This window comes from Oryctolagus cuniculus, chromosome 5 (genome assembly GCF_964237555.1).
Source record: "Oryctolagus cuniculus chromosome 5, mOryCun1.1, whole genome shotgun sequence".
NCBI classification, from domain to species: Eukaryota; Metazoa; Chordata; class Mammalia; order Lagomorpha; family Leporidae; genus Oryctolagus; species Oryctolagus cuniculus.
Window position 1 is genome coordinate 62523760 of NC_091436.1, and position 24171 is coordinate 62547930.

Below are 24171 nucleotides of genomic sequence, written 5' to 3' on the forward strand. Positions count from 1 at the left end.
TGGTCTTGGGTACTACAGAAATCCCCACAGGCCACAGAAATCCTTTTCTTGATAAGAAATTATTTTTAAGGTAGTACTTTTTAACCTAGTATTAGTCTTGGGTCATCAAAGCTCACAGCAAGCCCCTGTGTACTCACAGCTGGTTGGGTTGAATATGAACAGCTTGCCCTATTTCTATCTTTTCTCTTATTTTAAAAAAGCAAAATGTTACCAGCCTTCTGACCCACGCGGTAACTGTTATCATACTTGCCTTTATGTGTCTACTGCCCAGAGAAGTATATACACAATGTAGGCCGCTGTTTGTATAACTTACTTTTTTCTTCTAGTTTTAGGTCCCCGCTCCTTTCCCTCAACATCATCAGTGTACACTGCTCAGGTTTCTAACTGCTTTATTCCACCGCATGAATACGTTCTGCATTATTTCCAGCCTGGGGATGATGTCCTCCCAGAGGAGAACCCCAGTGGACTGCCTCACCATAGTAAGTATAGTCTCATTTAAGTGAGCACTGAATTGTGACCTCAAGGTGTGGACCCGAGACTGATGCAGATGTCTAATGTGGCAGCTCTGCTTTTACAACATCCCTATAGAATCCTCGTGGCCTGTCATCCACAGGTGTTAGAGGCATCGCAGCTGGCTGATGGTAGGGATGGCAAGACTGCTGTTAGTCACACCGGGAGCCCGGCGCAGACACCTTGCGCGCGGGTGTGTTTCCTACGGAAGGGGGTGAGGTGTGGAGGAGTGCCGAGGACCCCTGAGAACGCTAGCACCTCACCTGCTTTGGTTTCTGACCCGCCCAGGTCCCAGCTGCCAAGGCACGATGAAGTCGTCACACACCTCTTCCCCTGGGCCCTAGGAGGAGGAATGCAGAAAACACTCAGCGCAAAAACGGAAGCGTCATCATTGCTGGAAGTGACGGGCGTGTGCTCGCTACAGCTCCTGAAGGAACCACAGAGCACACTTTAGAAGATGGGATCTGCGCACTATATCCTGATTCCATCAACCTGTGATTTCTTTCTTAAAGATTTATTTATTTACTTGAAAGAGAGAGAAAGAGAATATCTTCAATCTACCAATCTACTGGTTTACTCCCTAAATGGCCACAAAGTCCAAAACTGTGCCAATCCGAAGCCAGGAGCCTGGAGCGTCTTCAGGTCTCCCACATGGGTGCAGGGACCCCAAGGACTTGGGCCATCTTTCACTGCTTTCCCAGGCCATAGCAGAGAGCTGGATAGGAAGTGGAGCAGCTGGGACTCGAACCATCACCCACATGGGATGCCAGCACTGCAGGTGGCAGCTTTACCTGCTCTGCCACAGCACCAGCATGAATCTGTGATTTATAAGATTAATCGCTAAAAAAGCAAGTCATATTGGCTTAACAATACGAAATATAATTAATAGAAAACCAAAGAATACATCCAATGTTTACTTTGCAAATAATTTTTAAAAATCAATTAAGGGTCTATACCACAAGGGGGCACTGTTTCAATGAGAAAGGACTCAAGCAAAGTTGACTCAAGAAGTCTGGCCTGCCAAAGCTGGGAGAGACCTGTCTGCTTCCCTCTCAATGGAGAACAGGTCGCAGACTGGCTCCGATGTGCCCCAGGTCACACAGCAGGGTCGGACCTGGAGCCCAGGTCTCATTAATTCTCAGCTGACTGCTCTTTCCACTGACTACACCACTGTATGTCAATTCTATTTTAAAATAGATTTATATTCTCTGAAAATATTTTCTTAGAAATATTTCAAATGCTAAAAATTAAAGGTATATTCAAGTGACCCCCAGATGACAAGTATGCTGTGTCCCAAATAAACCACTGGCCAGTCAAAGCAGGGTTATGTTTTCAGGCTTGTTTCAAGTCACATTGAGTATAGGGACTGTCTGTGTCTGCAGGACACAACCTTCCTTTAGCTAGAGCTGACAGTTAAAAAGGTGCTTTCTTATTTTTAAGTATCCAAGCAAAATTCCAAGGTAAAAATACAGAGCAGGACAGACATTTGGCATGGTGGTTAAGACGCCTGCATCCAGTTATCAGACGCCTGGGTTTGAGTCCCAGCTTCCTGTTAATGCACATGCCGGGAGACAGTAGGTGACGGCAGCCGCCCACATGGGACACTCAGATTGAGTTACTGGCTCCTGGTTTCAGCTTGGCCTAGCTCAGCAGGTGCGGGCATCTGAGGAGTGAACCAGTGGATGGGACATATTTGTCTGTCCATCTCTTGCTCTGCCTTTCAAATAAACTTTTCAAAAGTAAATAAAAGTTTAAAACCACAGAGCATGAGAGTGCAGGTTGTACAACAAAATTTTTTATTTTTTTAAAAGATTTATTTATTTATTTGAAAGAGTTACAAAGAGAGAAGGAAAAGCAGAGAGAGAGAGAGAGAGAAAGAGAGAGAGAGAGAGAAAGAGGTCTTCAATCCACTGATTCACTCCTCAGATGGCTGCAATGGACAGAGCTTGGGGCGATCCAAAGCCAGGAGCCAGGAGCTTCTTCTGGGTCTCCCATGTGGGTGCAGGGATCCAAGGACTTGGGCTATCTTCTATTGCTTTCCCAGGCCATAGCAGAGCTGGATGGGAAGTGGAGCAGCTGGGACTCAAACCAGCACCCACGTGGGAAGCTGGCACTGCAGGCAGTGGCTTTACCTGCTATGCCTCAGTGCTGGCAACAACAAAATTTCTGATGGCCATCAAATATATTTGCTTTAGACATCACAAAGGATGCACACACACGAGGTCCTGGTCACCTGTGACCGCGAACATCCAGTGCTTCGATTCCCCGAGTAGTGAGATTCCCCAGTGAAATGGTCAGCACTCCACCAGGGCCCTGAGGCTTAGCTTTTCCAAATATTACTTTTTTCTATAAACAGGCTTTTGAAAAAATTTTGTTTATCTATTCATTCGAGAGGCAAACAGAGCTCTCATCTGCTGGTTCATTCTCCAAATGCCTTCAACGGCAGACACTGGGCTGTGCTGAAGCCTGGGGCTGGAACACCATCCAGGAACCCAATTACTTGAGTCATCACCAGAGCCTCCCAGGGTCTGCATTCACCAGAAGGTGGAGTCAAGAGTCGGAGCCATCAATCAAACTTAGGAACCCAATGTGGCATGCAGCTGTCCCAACCAGCGTCTTACCTGCTTGGCTGAATGCCACCCGAAACTTGGCCCTTTTAAAAACACTTGACTTTAACACTTCCTGCTATAATAAAATACCAAGGCAACTCCTCCCTCCCCCTAAAAAGCCCAATTCATTAATAATCTGAAATAACTGCTTTACTCTTACACACCACAAAAACACAGATCTGGTAGCAAACTTCTCTGACCAATCAAAGAATAAGGGGAGGGAGCCTTCTCAACGAAGACCAACATGAAGGAGATGAACCCCATCAAAAGGTAAAACACCATTCCACAGGGTGCCAGGCCAAGGGTGTTCTCATACCGGCCACTGCTAGAAGTGAGAACAAACTTCTCCACAGAGGTATGGTCTTCCTTTCAAGACACACATTTTGTCCTCAATGACTGCTGAAGCCAAAGCAGGCAGTTTCCAACTTAGTGCCTTCCAAAGTCTGCAAGACACTCTCCCCGGGTCATGGCTAAAGAAGAGGTTGCCTCCATAAACACATCCATGTATACCCCTTTTTATAAAAGAAAAAACGGGGGGGAGGTTTCTGATTTTTTGTAAAAGCTTGGCAGTGCTGGGTGCACCTGCCAGTGTTCACGAAGGGCCCCGGGGCTGGGATGAGCCACTGTTGTGGCTCTCAGCAGGGTGCAGAGGTTGTAGGCTCTGGACGCCAGCTGCCTGGCTTCAAATCCTGGGTCCAGCACTTAGCTTGGACAAGTTAATTGGCTTTAGTTTCCACATCTTAAAACAAGGGCAGCAATGTCTCCTCTTAGTGCAGTGACTGGCACCTTGGAAGAACCTGGTAAGCTGTCAATATTATCCTTCTCCATCCTCTGAGTCAACAAGCACGTCTGAGCTGTCCAGCGATGGATTTTGCTGAGTTACAGAGCCCAGAAGGTGTGACCTTGGTGAGGTTTAAAATCATCTTTGAGGAACTTAGAGCCTAATATTAACCTAGAAAAGTCCAACAGGATCTCCAGCCGGGTGCTAGATGTGAAATTCCGCAGGATCCAAGAACCGCTGCTGAGAAGGAAGTGATGAATGAGTGGGAGAAGTTGACCACACGTGGGCCTTCGAAGGAAGCCAAACTTGTGAATGACAACAGCACTCTCGGAAGGTGAGCGGCCTGGGTGGAGGCGCAGAGGGGCCTGGGGAGCCCGTGCTATGTCCAGGGCAGGGGTGATGATGGCCTGGGGCCCGCGAGAAAGGCACAAAAGGTTTCCACCGGGAAGTACTGAGAGTGACTGCCTGAAACTGCGGGTTGAGCACAGACCTGATACAGGTTCTCACACAAGGATGGGGCTTGGGCAACCACAGGAGGAGACCTGGATTCAGGTAAGGAGGCTAGATCTTTCGAGGTATGTGACAGCGGGGCTGCAGCAGAAGGCACGCGTTTCAAAAAGCCTTTGCAGTGAGGAGCTGCTAGGGCTTGGTGGCAGATTCCAGGGAGAGGAAAGAACAGAAGGTGCGCCTGGAGGAACAGGACGGCAGAACTGTGCAGGTTAGGGAATAAGCTCAAGCGTCGGCTTCCTCATCCCTATGATTATTTGAGGGCGTGGCAGATAACTACGCCCAGCATGAGGTTCCAGTGAGGACCACGCGCTATTATGTGACGTGCTTGGCAGGTCTGCAGGCACACATGCAGTACATGCAGTACACGTCAGCTGTTGCTGCTGCTGTCATCATTGACAAACTCCTGCAGTTCCTTCCGCTGCTCCTAGTAGGTCACGGTTTCACAGCTCTGCCGGCCTGCCTATTCAGTGTCAGTCCTCCTGGACCCCTTACAAAGGCTGGGACCCGGTACTGAGCTAAGGCATGGCCTCTAAGGAGCACAGAGGAGATATCCTAAGTGGTGCAGCCTCAGGCCACGGCAGCCGTTTTGATGGTCGCATTGCCGTGGCCCGTTCTCCTGGGTGTCTGTGTGCACAGCTAGGGCAGATTGTACCCGTCCACACTGGCCCTTTACTCACTCTTACTAAATGCCACAGGGTTGCATTTGGCAAAGGGCTCCTGCCTATCAGACGTTTTTAGATCCTGATTTAGTCATCCGGTATAACTGTTCTTCCCAGCTTCCTGTTCCATGTTATTAAAGACCATGATTAAATTTTTTACCATGATTATTGATGCATCAAAATAAAACATTTTCAGAACTTATTCCTTAAAGCTCTTCTGTAAAATTCTTCGGAGAAACACAACAGCGTTTTATTAGTTAGGACATCTCAATCCACAAATAACAAAAGCCTAACTCTAACTGACTTTAGGCCTAAGTGGAATTTATCAGCTTGTACAACCCAGAGTGGAAGGGGAGGGTGGGTTTTAGGTGTGTCCTCCCAAATAGGATGCCGAAAGTTCTTTGGTCAGGGGTCAGCAAACTTTTTCTTAAAGGGCCAGATCACACACATATTCTATACTTAGTGGGCCAGGTGGCAAAGTCAAGGTTATTAACCATTCAAAATGTAAGGATTAGCGTGGACATTTGGTACAGCAGTCGGGCTGCCGCTTGGGACACCCACATCCCATGCTGGCGTGCTTAGGTTTGAGTCCCAGCTCTGCTATCCATTCTGGCTTCCTAGGAGGCAATGGGTGATGGCAACATAACTAGGGCGCTGCCACCGACACAGGCGACCTGGATGGCATTCCTAATTCTTGGCTTTGGTCTGGTGCAGCCATGGCTGTTGCTGGCATTTGGGGAAGGAACCAGAAGATGGGAGCTCTCTCTGTGTGTCTCTTTCTGTCTCTCTGCCTTTCAAATGAGTTAATAAAAATTAAAATTAGTAATGATTTTAAAATGTTTAAAACCATCTTAGCTTGAGGGTTGAAAACACACACACATACACACACACACAAAACAGGCAGGTGGCTAAACTTGGCTTCTAGGCTTTAACTTTTTAAATTTAGTGTTATGAATTTTATTTATTTGAGAGGGAGAGACAATGCTGTCATGTGTGGTTCACTCCTTCAATGCCCAGAGCTGGACCAGGTCTCCTTCATGGTGGCAGGGACCCAACTACTTAAGCCATCACCTACTGCCCCCTAGGGTGCATGTTTAGCAGGAAGCTAGAATTGGGAGTGCCGCCGGATTTGAAACCAGGCATTTCAAGTGGGCTGTGGGTGTCCTGACTGGCATCTTAACAGGTAGGCCAAATACCCACCCCAGCTCCTGGGTTTTATATAGTTTGTTTGCTCTTACTTTAAAGGAATTACAAAAAAAATCAAGAAAGATTTAGAATGAAGAAACAAAGCAACAAATTTACTTCTACTTTGGGAAAAAATTACACATAAGGAAACAGAGAAGGAAATGTTAAAGGATGCTTATAAGAAAAGAAATTTTTAGCAAATCCTGAACTTTTCCTTGCCCTAAAGAAAAAGACACTTTAATTTTAGATTTGGGTTCAAGTTGCAGACTCAAGTCAGGTGGTAAATGTTTTAGGCTTTGTAGTCACGGGGTCTCTGCCACAAGACTCAGCTCGACCGCTGCAGGAGTGTCCGCTCAGCCAGGGACAATAAGTGAGTGTGGCTGTGTTCCAGTAAAGCTTATTTCACAAAAAGCAAGTGATGGCCTGGATTCGGCCTGTGGACCTTAGCTTGCTGCTGATCCTTGCCTTAACATCTCTCAGAGACTTGGAGTGCAACTTGAGCATGCCAGCGCCGGGATAGGTGGAGCGCTGGGGAGACGGTGGCTTCCTTGTCATCCTGGCCCACGGCACCAGATAGAACATTTCCAGACAGATGATCACTTTTTTAAAAGACTCATTTATTTATTTGAAAGGCAGAATTATAGACAGATGGGGGGAGGGGGAGAAGAAAGACTAGGAGATCGTCTATGGGCTGGTTCACTCTCCAAATGGCCACAAATAACCTGGGCTGGTCCAGGAAGAACTTAGGAGTCCAGAACTCCATCCAGGTCTCCCACGTGGGTGCAGGGGCCCAAGTACTTGGGCCGTCTTCCACTGCTTTCTCAGGCGCGTTAGCAGGGAGCTGGATGGGAAGCGGAGAAGCCGGGATTGCAACCAGTGCTCTAATCTGGGAGGCAATGGCTACACCTGCTGTGTCACAATACTGGCCCTACCACTGTTTCTCAAATACTCACCTTAAAAACAGAATGCTAGTCTAGGGTCTGAGTCGTGGGGCAGAGGATTAAGCCACTGCCTTTGAAGCTGGCGTCTCCTATCAGAGCACCAGTTCAAATCCCAGCAGCTCCACTTCCAATCCAGCTCCCTGAGAATGCACCCGAAAAGGCAGCAGAAGGTGGCCCAAGTGTGTGGGCCCCTGCACACGCGTGGGAGGCCTGGATGGAGTTTGGGTTCCCAATTTCAGTCTGGCTCAGTCCTGGCGGCTGTGGCCATTTGGGGAGTAAACCAGTTGGATGGAAGATCTCTCTCTCTCTCCTTGTTTCTCCCAGTCTGTCACTCTGCCTTTCAAATAAAAATACACATTGAAAAAACAGAATTTTACTTGAAGAGTTACACATAGACACAATGAAATTAAAGGACATACTTTTAGAGTGATATCTACAAGGAAAAATTTTCAGAAAGTTCTCCAAGATCCTGGTCGTGTTGGGTTACAGCCCAGGATTTAAACACACACACACACACACACACACACACACACACTTTAATCTTTTTCAATATCACTAACTGGTTATTACTTACGTTCTCTCTCTAAGCTTGATTTCGAGACTGCTCTGTAGCTAACCAGGTTAGCTTGAATGAGTTAACCGTGAATTCCCTCGGCGCAGAGCGAAAGCCCAGCTTCAGGCCTCCCTTAACATTCATTCAAAGCTCCATAGTCGCAGGCACCGCACACATGCACACACGATGTGCCAGTGCCGCCAGTGCCGCGCGGGCCTGCGACTCCCCCCTCCCCCTCGCTCACACCCACAGCCGCAGCACCCGGCTCCGCAGCACAACCACTCCCCACTCCCCCACCCCATGAATGCCCCCCTCCCCCGCTGCTTCCCAGGGGTCTCCTCCGCCCCAGGCGCTCCCCGCCCCCCCCAGGGGTCCTTCACATTGCTGGGGGCAGACTCTCCAGCCTGTGTGGCACTTGCGGCAGGGCAGCCGTCACAAGCAGGCACACTGCTCGGCTCTAGGCTCATGGCCTCAGGGTAGCCCTGCCACCAGGACCACCTCAAATCCCACCTCCCCTACTGGGGGGCGGGGAGAACAAGGCTCGGTCCCTAAGGAAACTCAGCTTTTGAGCGCCACCGCAAACCCCACCCACTCCCGGAAATCCCTGATCTTCAAGCCGGAGTTGGGCGCTCTCTCTGATTGCTGAACTCTTTTCCTCTGTTTCCTCTCCAGCCTCCAGCACTGGGGTGCGCCACCGAGCAGTGCTTCCAAAGCTTTCAGAGGCTTTCCGATCACCAGGACACTTACACAAACGCAGATTCTAATTCAGCAGGTCTGGGCCCCAGGAGGCGGCATTGTTTTCTTTCGATTTTTTTTTTTTTTAACTTTACTTGAAAGGCAGAGAGAGAAAGGGAAGGAGGAAGCGGAGGGGAGGGGAGGGGAGGGCAGAGGAGGGGAGAGAGAGAGGGAGAGGGAGAGGGAGAGGGAGAGGGAGAGAGAGAGAGAGAGAGAGAGAGAGAGAGAAGGGAGAATATGAATCCCTTATTTGCAGTTTCATTCTGCAAATGGCTGCAATGGCCGGGGCTGCTCCAGGCCAAAGCCAGGAGCCCAGAACCCTGTCCAGGTCTCCTACAGGAGTGGCAGGGGCCCAAGGACCTGGGCCATCTACCCTTCCATTCCTGAGTGCATTAGCAGGAAACTGGATAGGAAGTGGAGCAGATACAGGTTGTCCAGGATGCCCTTGTCCCAAGGGTGGCTTAACTTGCTGCACTCCAGCGCTGGCCCTGAGACCCAGCATTGCTGACAAGCTCCCAGAAGATGGCAACGCTGCTGGGCTGGGGACCACCTGAGCAGCACGCCCTGACACATTCATAAGCATCTCACAGGGAGGAGTCCTTTTAATCTCTCAAACCCTCCAACACAGAGCTAGCTTTGCCTACCCAGGGATGCTAATCCAATGGACACTACCATAAAGTAAAGGTGACCTCTACAAAATTATTCTCGCCAAAGCTTGTTTTGTCTAAATGGAAAGTTTCTCAGTCACATCATCCTTAAAAAGAATAACGACTTCACTGCTTTTGAAAAAATGACATATTTATTATTATTTCCAAGGCTAGGCAATATAAGAAAGTACAAATAAGAGGTTAAGAAAATCATCCAGCATCCCACCACCCAGAAATCAACATCATTAATATGCGGTAAACATAATTTCAGACATGTTTTTGAATATATTCAGATAAAAGGAGAATTTTAAAAAACACAGAAGGCTGGGAGGGAGGGCAGGCAAGTGGATCCATGTACGTGATACTCTATCACCCTCGTTACTAATCGTGAAGCATCATTCAGTGTACATTTGCTTGAGTTTAAGAGAGAAACAGAAACGGAGGTGAGACTGAAGGAGCTGCAGAACTTCAGGTGAGCGGGTCTTCCCGAGAGAGAGAGAGAGGATGCTAAAAGATTTCTCTAAAGTTGAGGAAAAAAAAAATGAGAAACATTAGGAGGCTGAAACCATTCTTTTTTAAACTGCGTATTTCAATTTTAGGCTGTAGCTGCTGATAAAAATCTATTTTCCATTATGAAAGCGAAGAAACCGGTCCTCACACTTCCTCCCAAGCACCAGTTTGGGTTATTTATACTGCTCCTACGCTGTCAAGGTTTCTGTTCCACAACCACCATGTCAGAGTTGTCTGCTTTTAGTTCAGCCAGAAGACGAAGGCCATACTCACCAGGCGTGCTTTCACTGAGCGCTTCAGTTCTGGTTTTGAATTTTGACTCGTCCTGCTGCTAAGGTTTCCTAGAAAGTGTGTGAGCAGACCACCCACGTTTGAAAGTGTCTGTTGGAAAGTGCTTATTCTACTGAAGGACACTGGTGATGAGATTCTTGGATCATCTCTTCTTACGCTTAGGATTTCACAGAGGTGGCTCCGCTGTGTTGTCAGCGAGCGATGCCGGAGTGAGGCCAGAGGCCAGCCTGCCTTTGCCTCCTTTGATGTGCCTTGCTGGTTCGGCCTGAATGGTCACAGGTTACTTCACTCCATGTACCCATCCGGTCAATAATTATCAACTATGGACTAGGGGGTGCTCCAGTGCTGAGCACTGTGGGAAATGTCTTAGTGTGGATTATTCCATACTATGTAGGGGGAGATACAATATGTCCATGTCAGCCTTTATTCCAGAAAGTTGTCTTCTAGCACATCTAGAGACTTTGCTCATTCTTTTTGTTCTGATCTCTTCCATTCTCCACGGATTGCTGTGACCGCTGAGTGAGTTAATGCACGCAGATCATGTAGAAGAGAGCCTGGCACTCAGTCAGAAGTGAGGCAGTGCCAGGAGAGGCCGGGGAGGAGGAGGGGACTGGCTCCCTCAGGAAGGCGAGTTTTCAGTTTCCGCGGCTACCCCAGTCTTCCTAGTCGTTTTCACAGTACTTTTGCTCCTTCTTATTTGGCTTCCTCTAGGCTGCCCATCATGTCGCACTGCATTTTCAGCTGTTGGTGTTTCATTTTTTTTAAAAAATGTCTAATACAGCTTTTCTCTTTGAGTTTATACACTATTCTTTGATTTCTGTTTTGAGTACTGTAAGCTTATTTTTTCATCTCCTTGGGCTTATAATCTCTAGTATGAATTCTCGCAACCCCAAAAACAGCTCTTTTTAGTTTTTTTTTTTTTTTAAGGAATGATCACATATTCTGTAATTTCTCTGAGGCGATGGGAAATTGTTTTCCATGTTTCCATGTTTTTGGAGGGTCATATGTTCCGTCATATGTTCTTTACATATCCAGGCTTGAGACCCATGTTAGTTCTTGTCCCAGTGCGACTCATCTTTAAATGGAGCCACTCATTGGTTGAAGCTGGATAGGATCCACAGAGGGAGAGAGCTGCGGTACTCTGTGTTCTGGAACATCCAGCCACCAAATCCACTATTTTTGTGGACCTGGGAGTGGCTATTCCCGTGGTTTGGGTTGTACTGACTCACAGGAAAGTTGCTGTAAGTGGCAGGGTCCTTAAAGTCCCATCAATCAAATGATCTCCTTGAAAGAACATGCACGCACGTGCGCGTGCACCCACCCACCCACCCACACACACACAATTAGCTGGCTCACAAGCAGTGAGGCGGGGGCCACCTTTGGCCCCAAGCACCCCTCTGCCTCTCCACTTTGTGATTCGGACCCTGAATGGAGAGCCGATGGGTATCCTGACTTCTCTGGAGGCCTCCCACAGCCTCAGACCTCATCTCTAAGCAGACCGTTAGGTACACCTTTCTGAGCTAGGATTCGCTTACAGTGAGTGAAATCTGTTTCTCCCCCCAAAGTCTCAAGAGCTATGTGTCCACTTTCAAATTACCCCCGCTTTCATCTAGAGTTCAAGGAGTTGGCAGGCTAATGAGATTACATTGATTACAATGTTCTAAGTAACAGAAACCTAACAAATGTCACCAAAAGTCCCAGTCCGAAAAAAAAAAAAAAAGAGAGAAAGAAAAGAAGAAGAAAGGCAAGGTGGGCATTGTGTACAGTGGGTTGAGCCATCATCTAGAACATCCAGATCCCAAATCAGAGTGTCTGGTTCAAGTCCCAGCTACCCTATGCTTCTGATCGGTATTCCTTGGAGGCAGCAGGTGACATCCAAGTACTTGGGTCCCTGTCACCAACACGAGAGACCCCAGTAAAGTTCCTGACTTCAGCCTGGCCCAGCCCTGGCTGTTGTGGGCATCTGGGGAGTGAACCAGCAGATAGAAGACCTCTTTTTCTCCCTCTCCTTCTGTCACTCTCTCAAATAAGTGAATCAGAGAGAAAGAGAAAGAGGAGAGGGAGGGGTGAGAGAAGGAAGGAAGGGAGGAAGGGAGGGAGGGAGGGAGGGAGGGAGGGAGGCAGAGGAAAGAAGGAAAGAGAAGAAAAATAAGAAAGGTAAGAAAGAAAACGGAGTGAAGAAGGAGGGGAAATAAAGGCAGGCAGGAAGAAGAAAGTAGAGAGAGGAAGCCCGGCTCACAAAACAGAAGGTCTACAGTGCTGACGTGATCTACACAGGTAGATCTAGGGGTTTATTTCTTATCCTTGAAGCTGATCAGCATCTCCATTCCATGGCTCTGTTTATACACACTTCCCTCTCAGAATCTCCCTGCACAAGGCAGTGAAAGGACTGGTGTTACTTCAAGATCACGTCATTCCTATTGCTTGTGACCTTGGAAGAAGAGAACGTTCCTCCCAAGATCTTGGCAAAAGTCTCAGGGAGGAACTCAATTGGCCTAGCTTGGATCATGTGCCCATCCCTGAACCAACAGCTGAAGCTGGGGGTTGGAAGTCTCTGATTGGCCAGCCCTGGGTCACATGACCAGCCCCAGAAAGGAAGGTCATGTGACCCACTTCAAACACAGACTGAGCAGTTTATTATACAGTGCAAGGAGGCTAATTCCCCAATGGAAATCTGCCAGGCAGTTAAAATATCAAGCCCAAAAGTGCCTTATGTTTAGGTGGACTATAGTTGCAGTGGGTGTCGTGGTGCAGTAGCGTAGGCTGTCTCTGGGGATGCCAACATCCTACATCACACACTGACTTCAGTCCTGGCTCCTCCACTCTGATCCAGCTTCCTGCTATTGCACGCAGGGGTGGGGTGGGCAGAAGATGGTGGCTCAAGTGCTTGAGTCCTGCCACCCATGTGGGAGATCCAGATGGAGTTTTGGGCTCCTGGCTGTTGGCAAGCATCCAGGGAGTGAACAAGCAGATGGAAGATCCTTCTCTTTCTCTCTCTTAAATACATGAAAATAAACATTTTTTTTTGCAAAATAAAGTTTGTAGTTGTTTAAGATTTTATTTATTTACTTAAAAGAATTACAGAGAGGCAGACAGAGAGAAAGAGAGAAAGGTCTTCCATCTGCTGGTTCACTCTCCAAATGGCGGCAACAGCCAGAGCTGAGCCAGTTCGAAACCAGCAGCCTGGAGCTTATTTTGGGTCTCCCACGCAGGTGCAGGGGCCATCTTGGGCCATCTTCCACTGCTTTCTCAGGCCATCAGCCAAGAGCTGGATCAGAAGTGGAGCAGCTGGGACACAAATTGGCATCCATATGGCAGAGGCTTAGCCTACTCTGCCACAGCACCGGCCCCTATCCCTGGTTTCCAGTCTTTGCTGCTTTCTTTGAGTTTCTTCAGAATGGCTTTGCTTTGCCATCTTAAGCCAGAAGCTCCCTTTAAAAACTTTTCATGGCAGCACCACTAAAGGCATTTGCAAGTTTACAAATGCGACTTGCACGTGTTAGTGGTTGTTCCACAACCTACGGTGAGGGCTGGAGGGAGGTGAGAGTGAAGGGACATAGTCGCTTCCACTTTATAGATTAGAAACCTGAATGCTAAGGAGACTTGTCCAAAGGCACACAGCTCAATCAAGTGGCTGGGACAGAACCAAACCTAAACCCAGAGATGCTGGCTTCCAGCAGAGCTCACAACTCTCCACAACAATGGACTGGTTTTGGGCTTCCACCCCAGGCTCCATTTCCAGACCATGACAGGGTGAGCGACACCTACGTCAAAAGCCTTCAGGGGTTTTGAAGCAGCGCCATAGAGGGGTCGACCAGATGGGCCCACCAGCTGGCTGGAGACAGACCCTGGCCCCTTTGGTTACCAGCGGCTTTAGTCCAATGCATTTGGAAACACAAAGCGAGAGACGGTGGAGCAGTGCCGTGGAGCAGGCCTGCCAAGTCCAAATGAGTCGCCAAACAGACCCATGGAGACGCAGGTAATGGGCACACGGTGCGAGGGGGCGGCTCTGTGAGTGTTTGGCACTGTGTCCTCTGCGGGAGGGTTAAGTGGCCCCCAACAGCTTGCTGCAATCCCATCACCAGGAGCACAAGGTCAAAATGCTGGTCCCTCCCGTCGCTGAACTACCCCTCATGTACACTCAGGGTGTACGCATCAGGGCAGTCTCACAGAAAGAAACCGCTGCTTTCCCTCCCCAGCCGGAGACCCACTCAACACAGAGGCGTTGCTCCTGTGCATCACCAGCCCGCGGGAGCCCGTGCTGGGAGCCGTCCTCCCTTGCTCCATCCCCTCTCTGCCATCTGCCCAGGCTCCTTCTTGGCCTCCTCTCACCTCGGTCCCCTTCTCCCTCTTCCCATCCACAGCCCTTCCCACTGACAAATCTCCATCTCCCGCTTTAAGGTCTGAAGATGAACAAATGTTAATTGAGGGTAAGGGCTCTGGCATCAGAACTGGGAATCCACCACTGACTAGCAGAGCTCATTTCTTGGAATTATTCGCTGAAATGTTTACAAGAAACAATTATCAAGTGTCCCAGACTGATTCATAAATGTAATTGATGAGAGGATTGCTAAGAGTTTCCACTTTCTGGTTTGTTTTAATCCTACTGTATAAACTTTAATTTTGGCACCACTTCGACAACATTCCACCCAGTGATTAAAGGAGGTAAGGATTCAGGAAGCACAAGTGCTGTTGAAAGTCGCACTGGCCAGGGTGGACTGTGAAGGCAGCTCAGACACAACCAGTGGACGAGGCAGAGCCGCCTTAAGGAAACAATCAGTGACTGTCACGTCCCATGGGCAGGAAGGAGTGCTCCCAGTCCCTAATTGATCTGTCCCCGGCTGTTCAGAGGGTGGGAGGTGGGCTGCGTAATTGAAAGGCCCTGGCTGTGTCTGAATGAAGAGAACATAACGAACCCTGGCTTGTCAGCCTATTCTGCAGCATCTGAAGGTCTGCAAAAAAAAATAAATAAATAAACCAATGAAGCCGCTCTGGTCAGGCTTTTCTGGTCAGCTTTCATTACTGTAAGGATGGGTGCAGCAAGATAAATGTTTCCTTCTTCCTTCAGTTCTAAAGAAACACAAGTTTCCCCGCTGCCTTTCATGTAGGGGCACTGAGGGCCCTGGCCTATTCTTATTCACCCACTGGAAAGGATCCGGTCTGGGCAGCAGTGGCCAGTTTGAAGCTCTGTGCTCAAGTCCCCACGTCCCAGTTTGAAGCTGTTCTCTTCCACTTAAGGAGACATTTCATTTTGCCTTTAATTTTAAAAAATGTTCTGAACGCAATGTGACATTACAAGGACCACCAAATTGCCTAATATAAATTCCGCATATGTGACACTTGAGGCTGTGTTAGCAGACGGGGTCAGTTCAGCTAAACAAGCTGCCAAGCAGCCGCTTCAGGGAAAAATTTTATGCACGCTACATGTGTACAAGGCAACGTCAGACCCGGAATCTAAAGCGATAGCAACGAGAACTTGATCTTAAAATGGAATTGAGCCCTGTTAAGCAAATTCAAACCGGGCAATTGTCCATGATGACCCAATGGAAAGTTCTAGAAAAAAAATCTTTAACTGAGTGACCTGTCCAGTCTCAGACTTTCTTCCTACAGCAACACTATTTCCAGTCCTAATTGGAAAAAAGAGCCTAGTTTCCCTACTCCAGCCCCTACCTTTCCCTGGCTCCAATCATTCGAGACTTTGGTGAAACACCAGGGTAAGAAGGTACATGGGCCACACAGTGAATGTCTGACCACGAACCCTTAATATGGTAGGAAAATTGCTTCTCAAGGAAGCCCCATCTGAGAACATGACATGAGCAGTTACTACAGAGATATCTTAGAGAACTGGAATCCGGAAAGACTCCTACTTTAACCACTACTTTACATAATCAGCACTGAATCTGAATTTCTACCAGAGGAGAAAATCAGTGCTCACTCTTGTGGGATTAACAACAGTTGACCAAACCAAACCCAAGATTGCAGGGCGGGCAGGAGTCCCAGGTCACACAAAGACAGAAGCATCGGCTGTCACTCAGGGCTGGCCGACACAGCCCTGCAAGACCTTTTGCTGACAGTTCTACTGGAGCTGCACTTTGGTATTTATGAATAAAGGGCTTCCTGAGGATTAAGTAGGAGATGCTGTGAGATCACCTCCACGCAGCCACGGGCAGGAATTTCTCTTACTCATTTGTCCACTTCTGCTTATGTAAAAGGGAGAGGGGAAGGGAAGATAAACCAATCATTTATGTGAGATACAGAACAAATGATACAAGTACCTGGACTAAAAGCTAAGTGAACAGGATACTGACCCTCCGCTTTGGAGATGGGATGGCAAGGATGCTGCCTCTTTGAACATTTCTTGCTCCTGGGTTTCCCTGAAGCCTCCATCGTAAGTCAGCTGCAGTGGGTGACTCCTGGCATGGCTGAGGGTTTTTGGTTTTGTTAGGCAAATGCCATTAATGTTCACCATAGAGTCCCCCATCAAAACTGCTCCTTTGGACTCCACCAGCTTCTTGGCTGTAATGACCAAGAAGAAAGTATTTTATCAAAGCATTGTCATTTTAGGAATCACTACCTTTCAAGGTTTTCTGTTTTGAATTTAAAGGACTTCTGTAACAGTTATATAGTGCCTATAATCAAGTCCGGAATCTTACAATCAAAATCTCTCTGAACATACGAGACCTCATCAACTGTTTCAGGCTTGGCACCATCAATTCTGCATGTAAAAATGAATAGGATGTTACATTAGCTTAGGGTCTACCTGGAATAAAAGATAAAGAACTTGAGCTTCGTTTTATAAACTACCTAGTCCACATAAGTACTTCTGTATCCCATAATAATAACTCTTCCTCCTGAACTTTTCATTCAAAAAATACTTACTGAGTGGGCCCTCTCTGACGTCAGGCTCTGAGTCGGGCTCTTGGGAGCACCAGTGGCAAAACAGGAATCCCCGACTTCCTAGAGCTTCCATGCCATGGAGGGGATGTCTACATCCACAGGGCATGTTGGACAACAGGCAATAGACCACGATAAATAAGGCAGATGATGTAATAGGTCTATGCAGAAAAGCAAAAGAAGAGGTAAGTAGAGCCGAATGGCAGTGGGGACAGGGAGCAACCTAAGATAGGCTGGGCCTGGTAGGACCTGGAGGGCAAACCTTATGGAGGCGGGACACATGCTCAGACAGACACCAGCCGGTGCGAAGGGCTTAAGGCAGGAGAGGGCTTGGGGTGCTTGCAGATTAGCAAGAGTGAAGTGTGTGCAGGGAAGAAGAGAAGACAAAGGGAAGAAGAGACAGAGGAGTAGTGGGCAGGTGGTGGAGGCCCAGTAGGCCACTCCCAGGTGATGGAAAGCGGAAGGCACTACAACATCTATAAGGCTTTCTAAAGATGAAGAAGATAGAAATAAGAGAAAACATCCTGCCTGCAACTAAAACATGCATTGCACTTCTAAATGCAGATTCTTAGGGTAAAAACAACACTCACTCCAGTGGCAAACTGATGCTAGAAGTCGGTTATCGGCTATTCTGCTACTGGGTTCCAGTCTGTGATAAAAGATCTTATCAAAGTCCATGGCTACAAGAGAGTAGATCCCCTGTGGTGCAGTGAGGGGTCAGGGAGAAAGGAATTTCATATAGAAAAGTACTGCTTTGTAAGCTTTTCCAGAATGACTCAAGGTTTCCTTTTCTGAGCTTATTTAGAAACCAACAAACCAAATCCAAAACCACTTGTTCTACCCCTCTGACCAAGCTCCCCTTTTCCAAAACACTGAATTTTATAGCTGAAAGGAACCTGTAGACTGGCTGGTCTCATCCTCATTGCTTAGGCGAGGAAAGGTCATGGTAAGAGCAGAGGCCTCTGATCCCGCAGACTTGGGTTCAAGTGCAGACTCCCGGGGCCCCAGCTCCGAGGGCTGGGAACAGACAGCTCAACTTTTTTCTCACCTTCTTTAGTGGTCCCCACTTGTTGGGGATGTGGTGAGAATGAAGAGATGTGGTCTCGCAGTGACTCACATGGTGCTAGCCCTTCCAAAACCTAGAAGTCGTTGTCATTATTGTTACAGAAACCCAAAGGCCTCGCTTCTGGTCCAGGTCTCTCTCCCTTTGCTGATTTCACTCTTGAGCTACTAAGCACACATTCTGTTTCAGACTGCCAAGGGAGGGTGCTTAGCCTGCTGTTGTGTTGCAGCATTTGTTTCTTTCATTCATTCACTCTGTAAGTACTGAGTAGGCACCCTCTACGCACCAGGTGCTGTTCCACATGTAGCTGACCTTGAACCAGAAGTTCCAGCCATCACAAAGCTGGTAGAAACACAACTGCACCCTCCTATCTTCACGAACTACTGGACAGGGCTGGTTGGTTTCAACCACAAGGAAGAGCTGTCCTGGTGCTCTCTCTTACTCCCTGTAGATGGCCATCCCCGGGTAGTGAAGCTTTGGGTCTCCCTGGCAGACACTGGCAGCACATGGCACCTGTCGTGTAGTGGAGTGTGGGTAAACCTCCACAGGACAGAGCTAGCAGCAGCATTTACCCTACAGGAACAGCTCCATTTTGTAGACATTCCTTTGGCACCTGTTGTATACCATACCCTGTTTTAGGCTCTCAGATTACAGATACAGAAAATGACAGATCCACTGCAGTTCTTGGTCTAGTTGGGGAGACACAGAGGCAGAGGTGAAGACTTCAATGAAGTACTGTGTGGCCCCAGCCAGGTATGGAGGTGGCACAGATGGTAGAGAAGTCTGCGGGGTTAGGAGATGGGTGGGGATAGACTCACAGAGGAGGTGGCGCCTGAGCAGCATTTGGCAGGGTTCCCAGGAGGCAAATGGTTCAAATAAAAAGGAATATAAGTGTGGAATTAAGGCCAGCCTCGCACATGTGCCTCCTTTTAAAAGGGCCCCACACATGGTTTAATGCTGCACACTTGCCATGTTGAGATTCGCAATGGTTTCTGCACAAGGAGCCCCACATCTTCATCTTGTACCAGGCCCGGCCAGTTACACAGCTGAGGCGTGAGATGGCAGGATGTGTGTGGGGAAGAGCAGGAGTTCTGGTCCCTTCTCTGAGCATCAGGAGGAGGGCCTGAGACGTTCGGCTGGGGCCACATCTCAACAGAGCTGTGCACGAGGAGGAGCTGGGCCTTCATCCCCGAGGCCAGGGGTCAGCACAGCACACCGCACCCCGGCCGAAACTGGCCCGCCTCCTGCTATTGTATAGCCTGTGAAATGCGAACGGTTTTTATCTTTTCATTTTTATTTATTTATTTAATTTACATGAAAGGCAGCGAGAGAGAGAGTGAGTGAGTGAGAGGGAGCTCCTGTATCTGCCGGCTCACCCCCTAAATGCCCACAACAGCCAGGGCCTGGCCAGTCTGGAGTCAGGAGCCAGGAAGTCCACTCTCATCTCCCATGGGGGTGGCAGGGACCCAAGCACCTGAGCCATTACCTGCTGCCTCCTAGGATGTGCAATAGCAGGAAGCTAGTTTGGAAGCGGAAGCAGAACTCGAACCCAGGCACGCCAAGATGGGATGTGGGCATCCTAAGTGGAGTCCCAATTGCTATGCCAAATATCACCCTGGTTTTTACAATTTTAAACAGTTGGGAAGAATTTAAAAAAAAAGAAGTATTTTGTGACGAGTGAAGACTGTATATGACATGCCAGTTCCAGTGGCTCTCAGTTGATGGCGGCTTTCACACTGCAATGGCCGAGCTGAACAGGTTGAACGGGGACTCCATGGACCACAAGGTCTGAAGTATTGACTAGCTGGCTCTTTACAGAGAAACGTATGCTGGCCTCTGTAGCAGGCCAGTGTTCCTCAAACTCTGCTCCCTCCGAACTGAAGCCACAGTCAGGCCAGTTTGTGACACATGAGAGTTAAACAGGCTTTGTTCCTGGAGGGCTGCCCCCACCCTTTAACTGTGCACAGCGTGCTGAGGAGGAGGGAGCGCTTCCCTACGTTCATGGGGTCACTGACCCCCTTTTCCAAGGAAAAGCAAAGAACATCTTGCCAAGAGTGCTCCCTGGAACCCCCCGGAGCTCAGTTTGACAACTACTCCACATGGCACAGGCTGAGTGGGGGCGCTTCAGGGTTTCAACAAGGAGGTCAGGTGCTCTGATTCATGTGCTTCCTGACTGCTTGTGCTTTATCAAACACCCAGAAAATGCTCGCTCTCCACAGTCCCCTGGGAGAAAGGGGCCTCGGCCTGGGAGCTTAGCTTCCCCAGGCTCTGCTGGGCTGCAGCCCATTTGCGGCACCCCAGAGTGCCAAGGGCAGGCTTGGGAGGAGCAAGACAAGGAGGAAGCAAGAGGAAAGGCAGCAGTGGGAAAGGGGACAGCAGACTCGGGATAGGCTCAGGAAGCCTGCGGAGGGCTTTGTGGTTGGAGAGCGTGATGGCGACTGAAGGTCCCTGTCTGGCTGCAGTTAAGGGGGAGAGGCCTCCAGCAGCAGCAGCAGTACCCCTTCAGCCCCAGACCCCATCTGAACACAAAGCAACAACAGGGACATGAGCCCCGTGGACATGACCCCTGGGACTCCTCCCCTTTCAATTTCTTAAAACCAGAGATTCTAAACCTGCCGCCATACCCCTAACCCCAGCTACAAATGACATAACACCCACCCACCGAGGGAAGGGACACACCCTCTGTCTCCAGCACCAGGGGGCCTTGGCAGTGGCAGTTACCCGACAGAAGCCGCCCTTTGGGAACAGCAGAGAGACTCTACTGCTGTGGAATCCAGGGCGCTTGTTTGCAAGGGAATTCCAAGGTGGGAGAGTACAGGTGTTTCTTTAACTTGGGCAAGGTGTGCTTTGAAGTGACGGTGGCGCTTACTGTCATTGTGTCTGGAGGAGGAATGTGCAGACACCGAGTGGAGAGAAGACGTGCTAGGGTGTGACAGGAGCACAGAGCTGACCACGAGGGCAGCGGGCAGGTGTCCACCTTCGTGGTTGCCGTCATATCCCTGTGAGCCCCAGCGAGATCGATCGTTCTACGCACAAGGAGCACCAGCTAAATGCATCCAACATGTGCCCAACCTTCAAGCTCAGAAGCAAGAATGTGGCATAAACCCTGGGCAGCAGCCCTGACGCTAGCTTGGCAAAGGCACCCTGGCTCCGGGGCCCGTCCCCTCCCATGGTGGCAAGCCTGTACTCCTGTGATTACTAGCTCGTTCTGATCTCACTGGTCTGATACGGAACCCTGCAGGTGGAACTTCTGGAAAGTTCCTCAGGGACTCCTATGTGCAGTTGCAGTGGAGGACGGCCAGGAAAGAAAACACAGAGACCGTGTGGTGTCCCCCTGACTTAAACCCGGCCCTGGCCTTTCGCTGCAAGCAGAGTAAAGCCCCATCCACTCCCAGCGTTCTGGGGCCCTGCACAACCCCCGGTGCAGCACCTGTCAGTGTCCTCCCAGCAGGCAGGCTGAGTGTGCCCTGTGTGCAGCCCTGACACCTGCTCTCCCTGCAGTGTGGACACTAGGTCCACAGACTCAGACAATGCCACCTCCTCACTGCTCACATTTCAGCCCAGAGATCACCTCCTCAAAGACACCTTCCCGACCCACCTGTGCTAAACAAATGACCCCTGCCACGGTCACTCTCTCCCTTCGTCTTCAGAACCTGAATGGTCTTGGGCATCTGTCCTGTTGTCTCTCTCCCTGCCCTGCGTTGCAAGCTCACAGAGGAGAGGGCTCTGTGGGGCTGGGATGGTGTCTAGCACTTAGTAGGGGCTCAGTAAATACCAGACTGACTGACTGTGTTAGGAAAGAAACAAGCCGGGAGGTGGGGTAAGGCGAGTCGCCTGATGATACGCTTGGCTGCAAGGTCACAGAGGGAGGCACATGCCCTGCACTTGCTCCTTGCCTTCTCCCTCTCCTTTATCAAGCACTGGACAGGCGAATGGTAAAGTGGGCTGGGGAGACAAGGTGAGCTGCAAGTCAGATCCCAGGCTATGGAGGGGTGGGGGCGGGGTTTGGGGGGACCACCCAGAGCCAATCACTCCCACTGAGGCTACACGGAATGGGGACCCAGTGTTGCCAGATCTCCTGATTTCCCATAAGAAGTCATAAATATGGATTTTTCCTCAGATTCTTCTCTTTTGCAACTCTTGGTGATTAATGAAAAGAAAATGCTAGGCCTGTCAAACAAGTGTGACATCCAGGAATCTGTCTTCTGACTCTGCCTTCCCATGCCTTCCCTCGGTCACCTACCCTCGTCAGGTGAGGGGCAGCCCATTCCGTCAGCTCCTCGGGAGGGAGCTCCCCAACTTTTGTGACCACACACACTAACAAATCAAGTTATAACAAGACCCTGAACACCCACTGAAGACTGATGTAACTCAGCAGTACTTGACAATATTTTACAATATATTCTCCTATCTTCCACTATTTCTATTCTACCTCTTTTTTTTTTTTTTTTTTTTTTTTTTTGGACAGGCAGAGTGGACAGTGAGAGAGAGAGAAAGAGAGAAAGGTCTTTTTTTTTTCCATTGGTTCACCCCCCCCCCCCAACGGCTGCTGCGGCCTGCACACCACACTGATCCAAAGCCAGGAGCCACGTGCTTCCTCCTGGTCTCCATACGGGTGCAGGGCCCAAGCACCTGGGCCATCCTCCACTGCCTTCCTGGGCCATAGCAGAGAGCTGGCCTGGAAGAGGAGCAACCAGGACAGAATCTGGTGCCCTGACTGGGACTAGAACCTGTGGTGCCAGCGCTGCAGGCGGAGGATTAGCATATTGAGCTGCGGCGCCGGCCCCTCATTTTTTTTTTTTTAAAAACTGCTGATGTGGTTCACTAAGCTGCCATCTCTCTATCAGGTCTTCTGGGCAGTCTGAAAAACCCTTTGGATGCCTTGGATGAAGGCATTCCAACTTCCAATGACACCCTTGGGGATGTTCCCAGGTTAGACACCTGCCAGCATCTCTGGCAAAGTCCCATCCAGCTTTGCTTACATATTCACATGAGATCAGAAAAGTAATTTCAAAGACCTAAGCTTAGTGAGCATTATAAGACTCTCATTCTCATTCACTTATAATGGAATTAACTTTTTCAACTCCAATTTAAAAATAATTTATTTCTGATCCATGAGAACCATCCATTAGGAGACTGTCCTCGTATTGCTTTTCCTAGCATTCTTTTCCTGCCAGGTGATGCTTTTAAGAAACCAGGATGTTTAGGTGTTCTTTATAAACACCCAGAGAAATGCATGAACAATGATCCTTAACCACCTTTTGCTCAATATTCACTAAGTCTCACTTCATGTCAAAATCATCCAGAGTGAGGGAAAAAATCGTATGAAAGTGGTTTTATTCACCAGTTCCAGGTGCCCCCCACCCCCACCCTGCCAGGGTTCAAAGGACATTAGGTGGCCTTACCCTCGGCGGGAGGAAGCGATCTGTCCGGCAGCAGAGGCCCTTGAGACGCCGCCCGGAACAGGCGCGCCCGGGCGCTGCTTATCCGTCTCATCTTCGCGGGGTCCACCGGGGGTCTGGGAAAGGACAGGCAGGGATCCTGCTCCGTGTTGGGAGATGCTGGAGCTTTCGGCTTCTGGGAAGAGAGTTTAAGAAAGGATTGGCAAGAATGTCTGTGTTTCACGTAAGACTCACTGTAGGGGGCCAGAGCTGTGGCATAGCAGGTAAAACCGCCGCCTGCAGTGCCAGCATCCCAAATGGGCCCCAGTTCGAGTCCTGACTGTTCCGCTTCCCATCCAGCTCTCTGCTACGGCCTGGGAAAACAGCAGAAGATGGTGCCATATGGGCGCCGGGTTCTAGTCCCAGCTGCTCCTCCTCCAGTCCAGCTCTCTGCTGTGGCCCAGAAAGGCAGTGGAGGATGGCCCAAGTGCTTGGGCCCTGCACCCACATGGGAGACCAGGAGGAGGCACCTGGTTCCTGGCTTCAGTATAGCACAGCACGCCAGTCATAGCAGCCATTTGGGTGGTGAGCCAACAGAAGGAAGACCTTTCTCTCTGTCTCTCTGTCTAAATCTATCAATCAAATAAATAAATAAAAAAAAAACCAGGCAAACAAATATTATGAGAAAGAGATGGTAAAATTAAGTACAGTACTGTCAACATACGTTACAAACATCTGTGTTCAATTCAGCTCGGAAAACATTTTCCCTGCATGTACTAAGAACTATGTGGAATCTAAGTAGTGTTACCTTCACGTCCTCAGGATTCCATGAGAAGTATTTTTTTAGTATTTTTTTAGATGTCAACATTTTAAAATAACCAGATTAAGAAGTCACGAAACAA

The 24171-nt window shown here is 49.1% G+C and overlaps 1 protein-coding gene across 10 annotated transcripts in view; it reads right to left on the bottom strand.

Annotated features, from left to right (window-relative positions):
• ARMC2 (armadillo repeat containing 2) overlaps nucleotides 1–24171 on the bottom strand; it is a 143417-nt gene that overhangs the window by 96643 nt on the left and 22603 nt on the right. For 5 of the 10 annotated variants that reach the window (XM_070073719.1, XM_070073715.1, XM_070073722.1 and 2 more), the window contains 3 exons: nucleotides 23294–23465; nucleotides 16240–16447; nucleotides 774–937 (listed from right to left, as the gene is read on the bottom strand). In XM_070073719.1, the coding sequence (XP_069929820.1) occupies nucleotides 774–937; nucleotides 16240–16447; nucleotides 23294–23465 (544 nt within the window). Of the gene's footprint in view, nucleotides 1–773; nucleotides 938–16239; nucleotides 16448–16810; nucleotides 16987–23293; nucleotides 23466–24171 lie in introns of all 10 variants that reach the window. The other 5 variants (XM_070073720.1, XM_070073723.1, XM_070073718.1 and 2 more) reach the window with 4 other exon arrangements.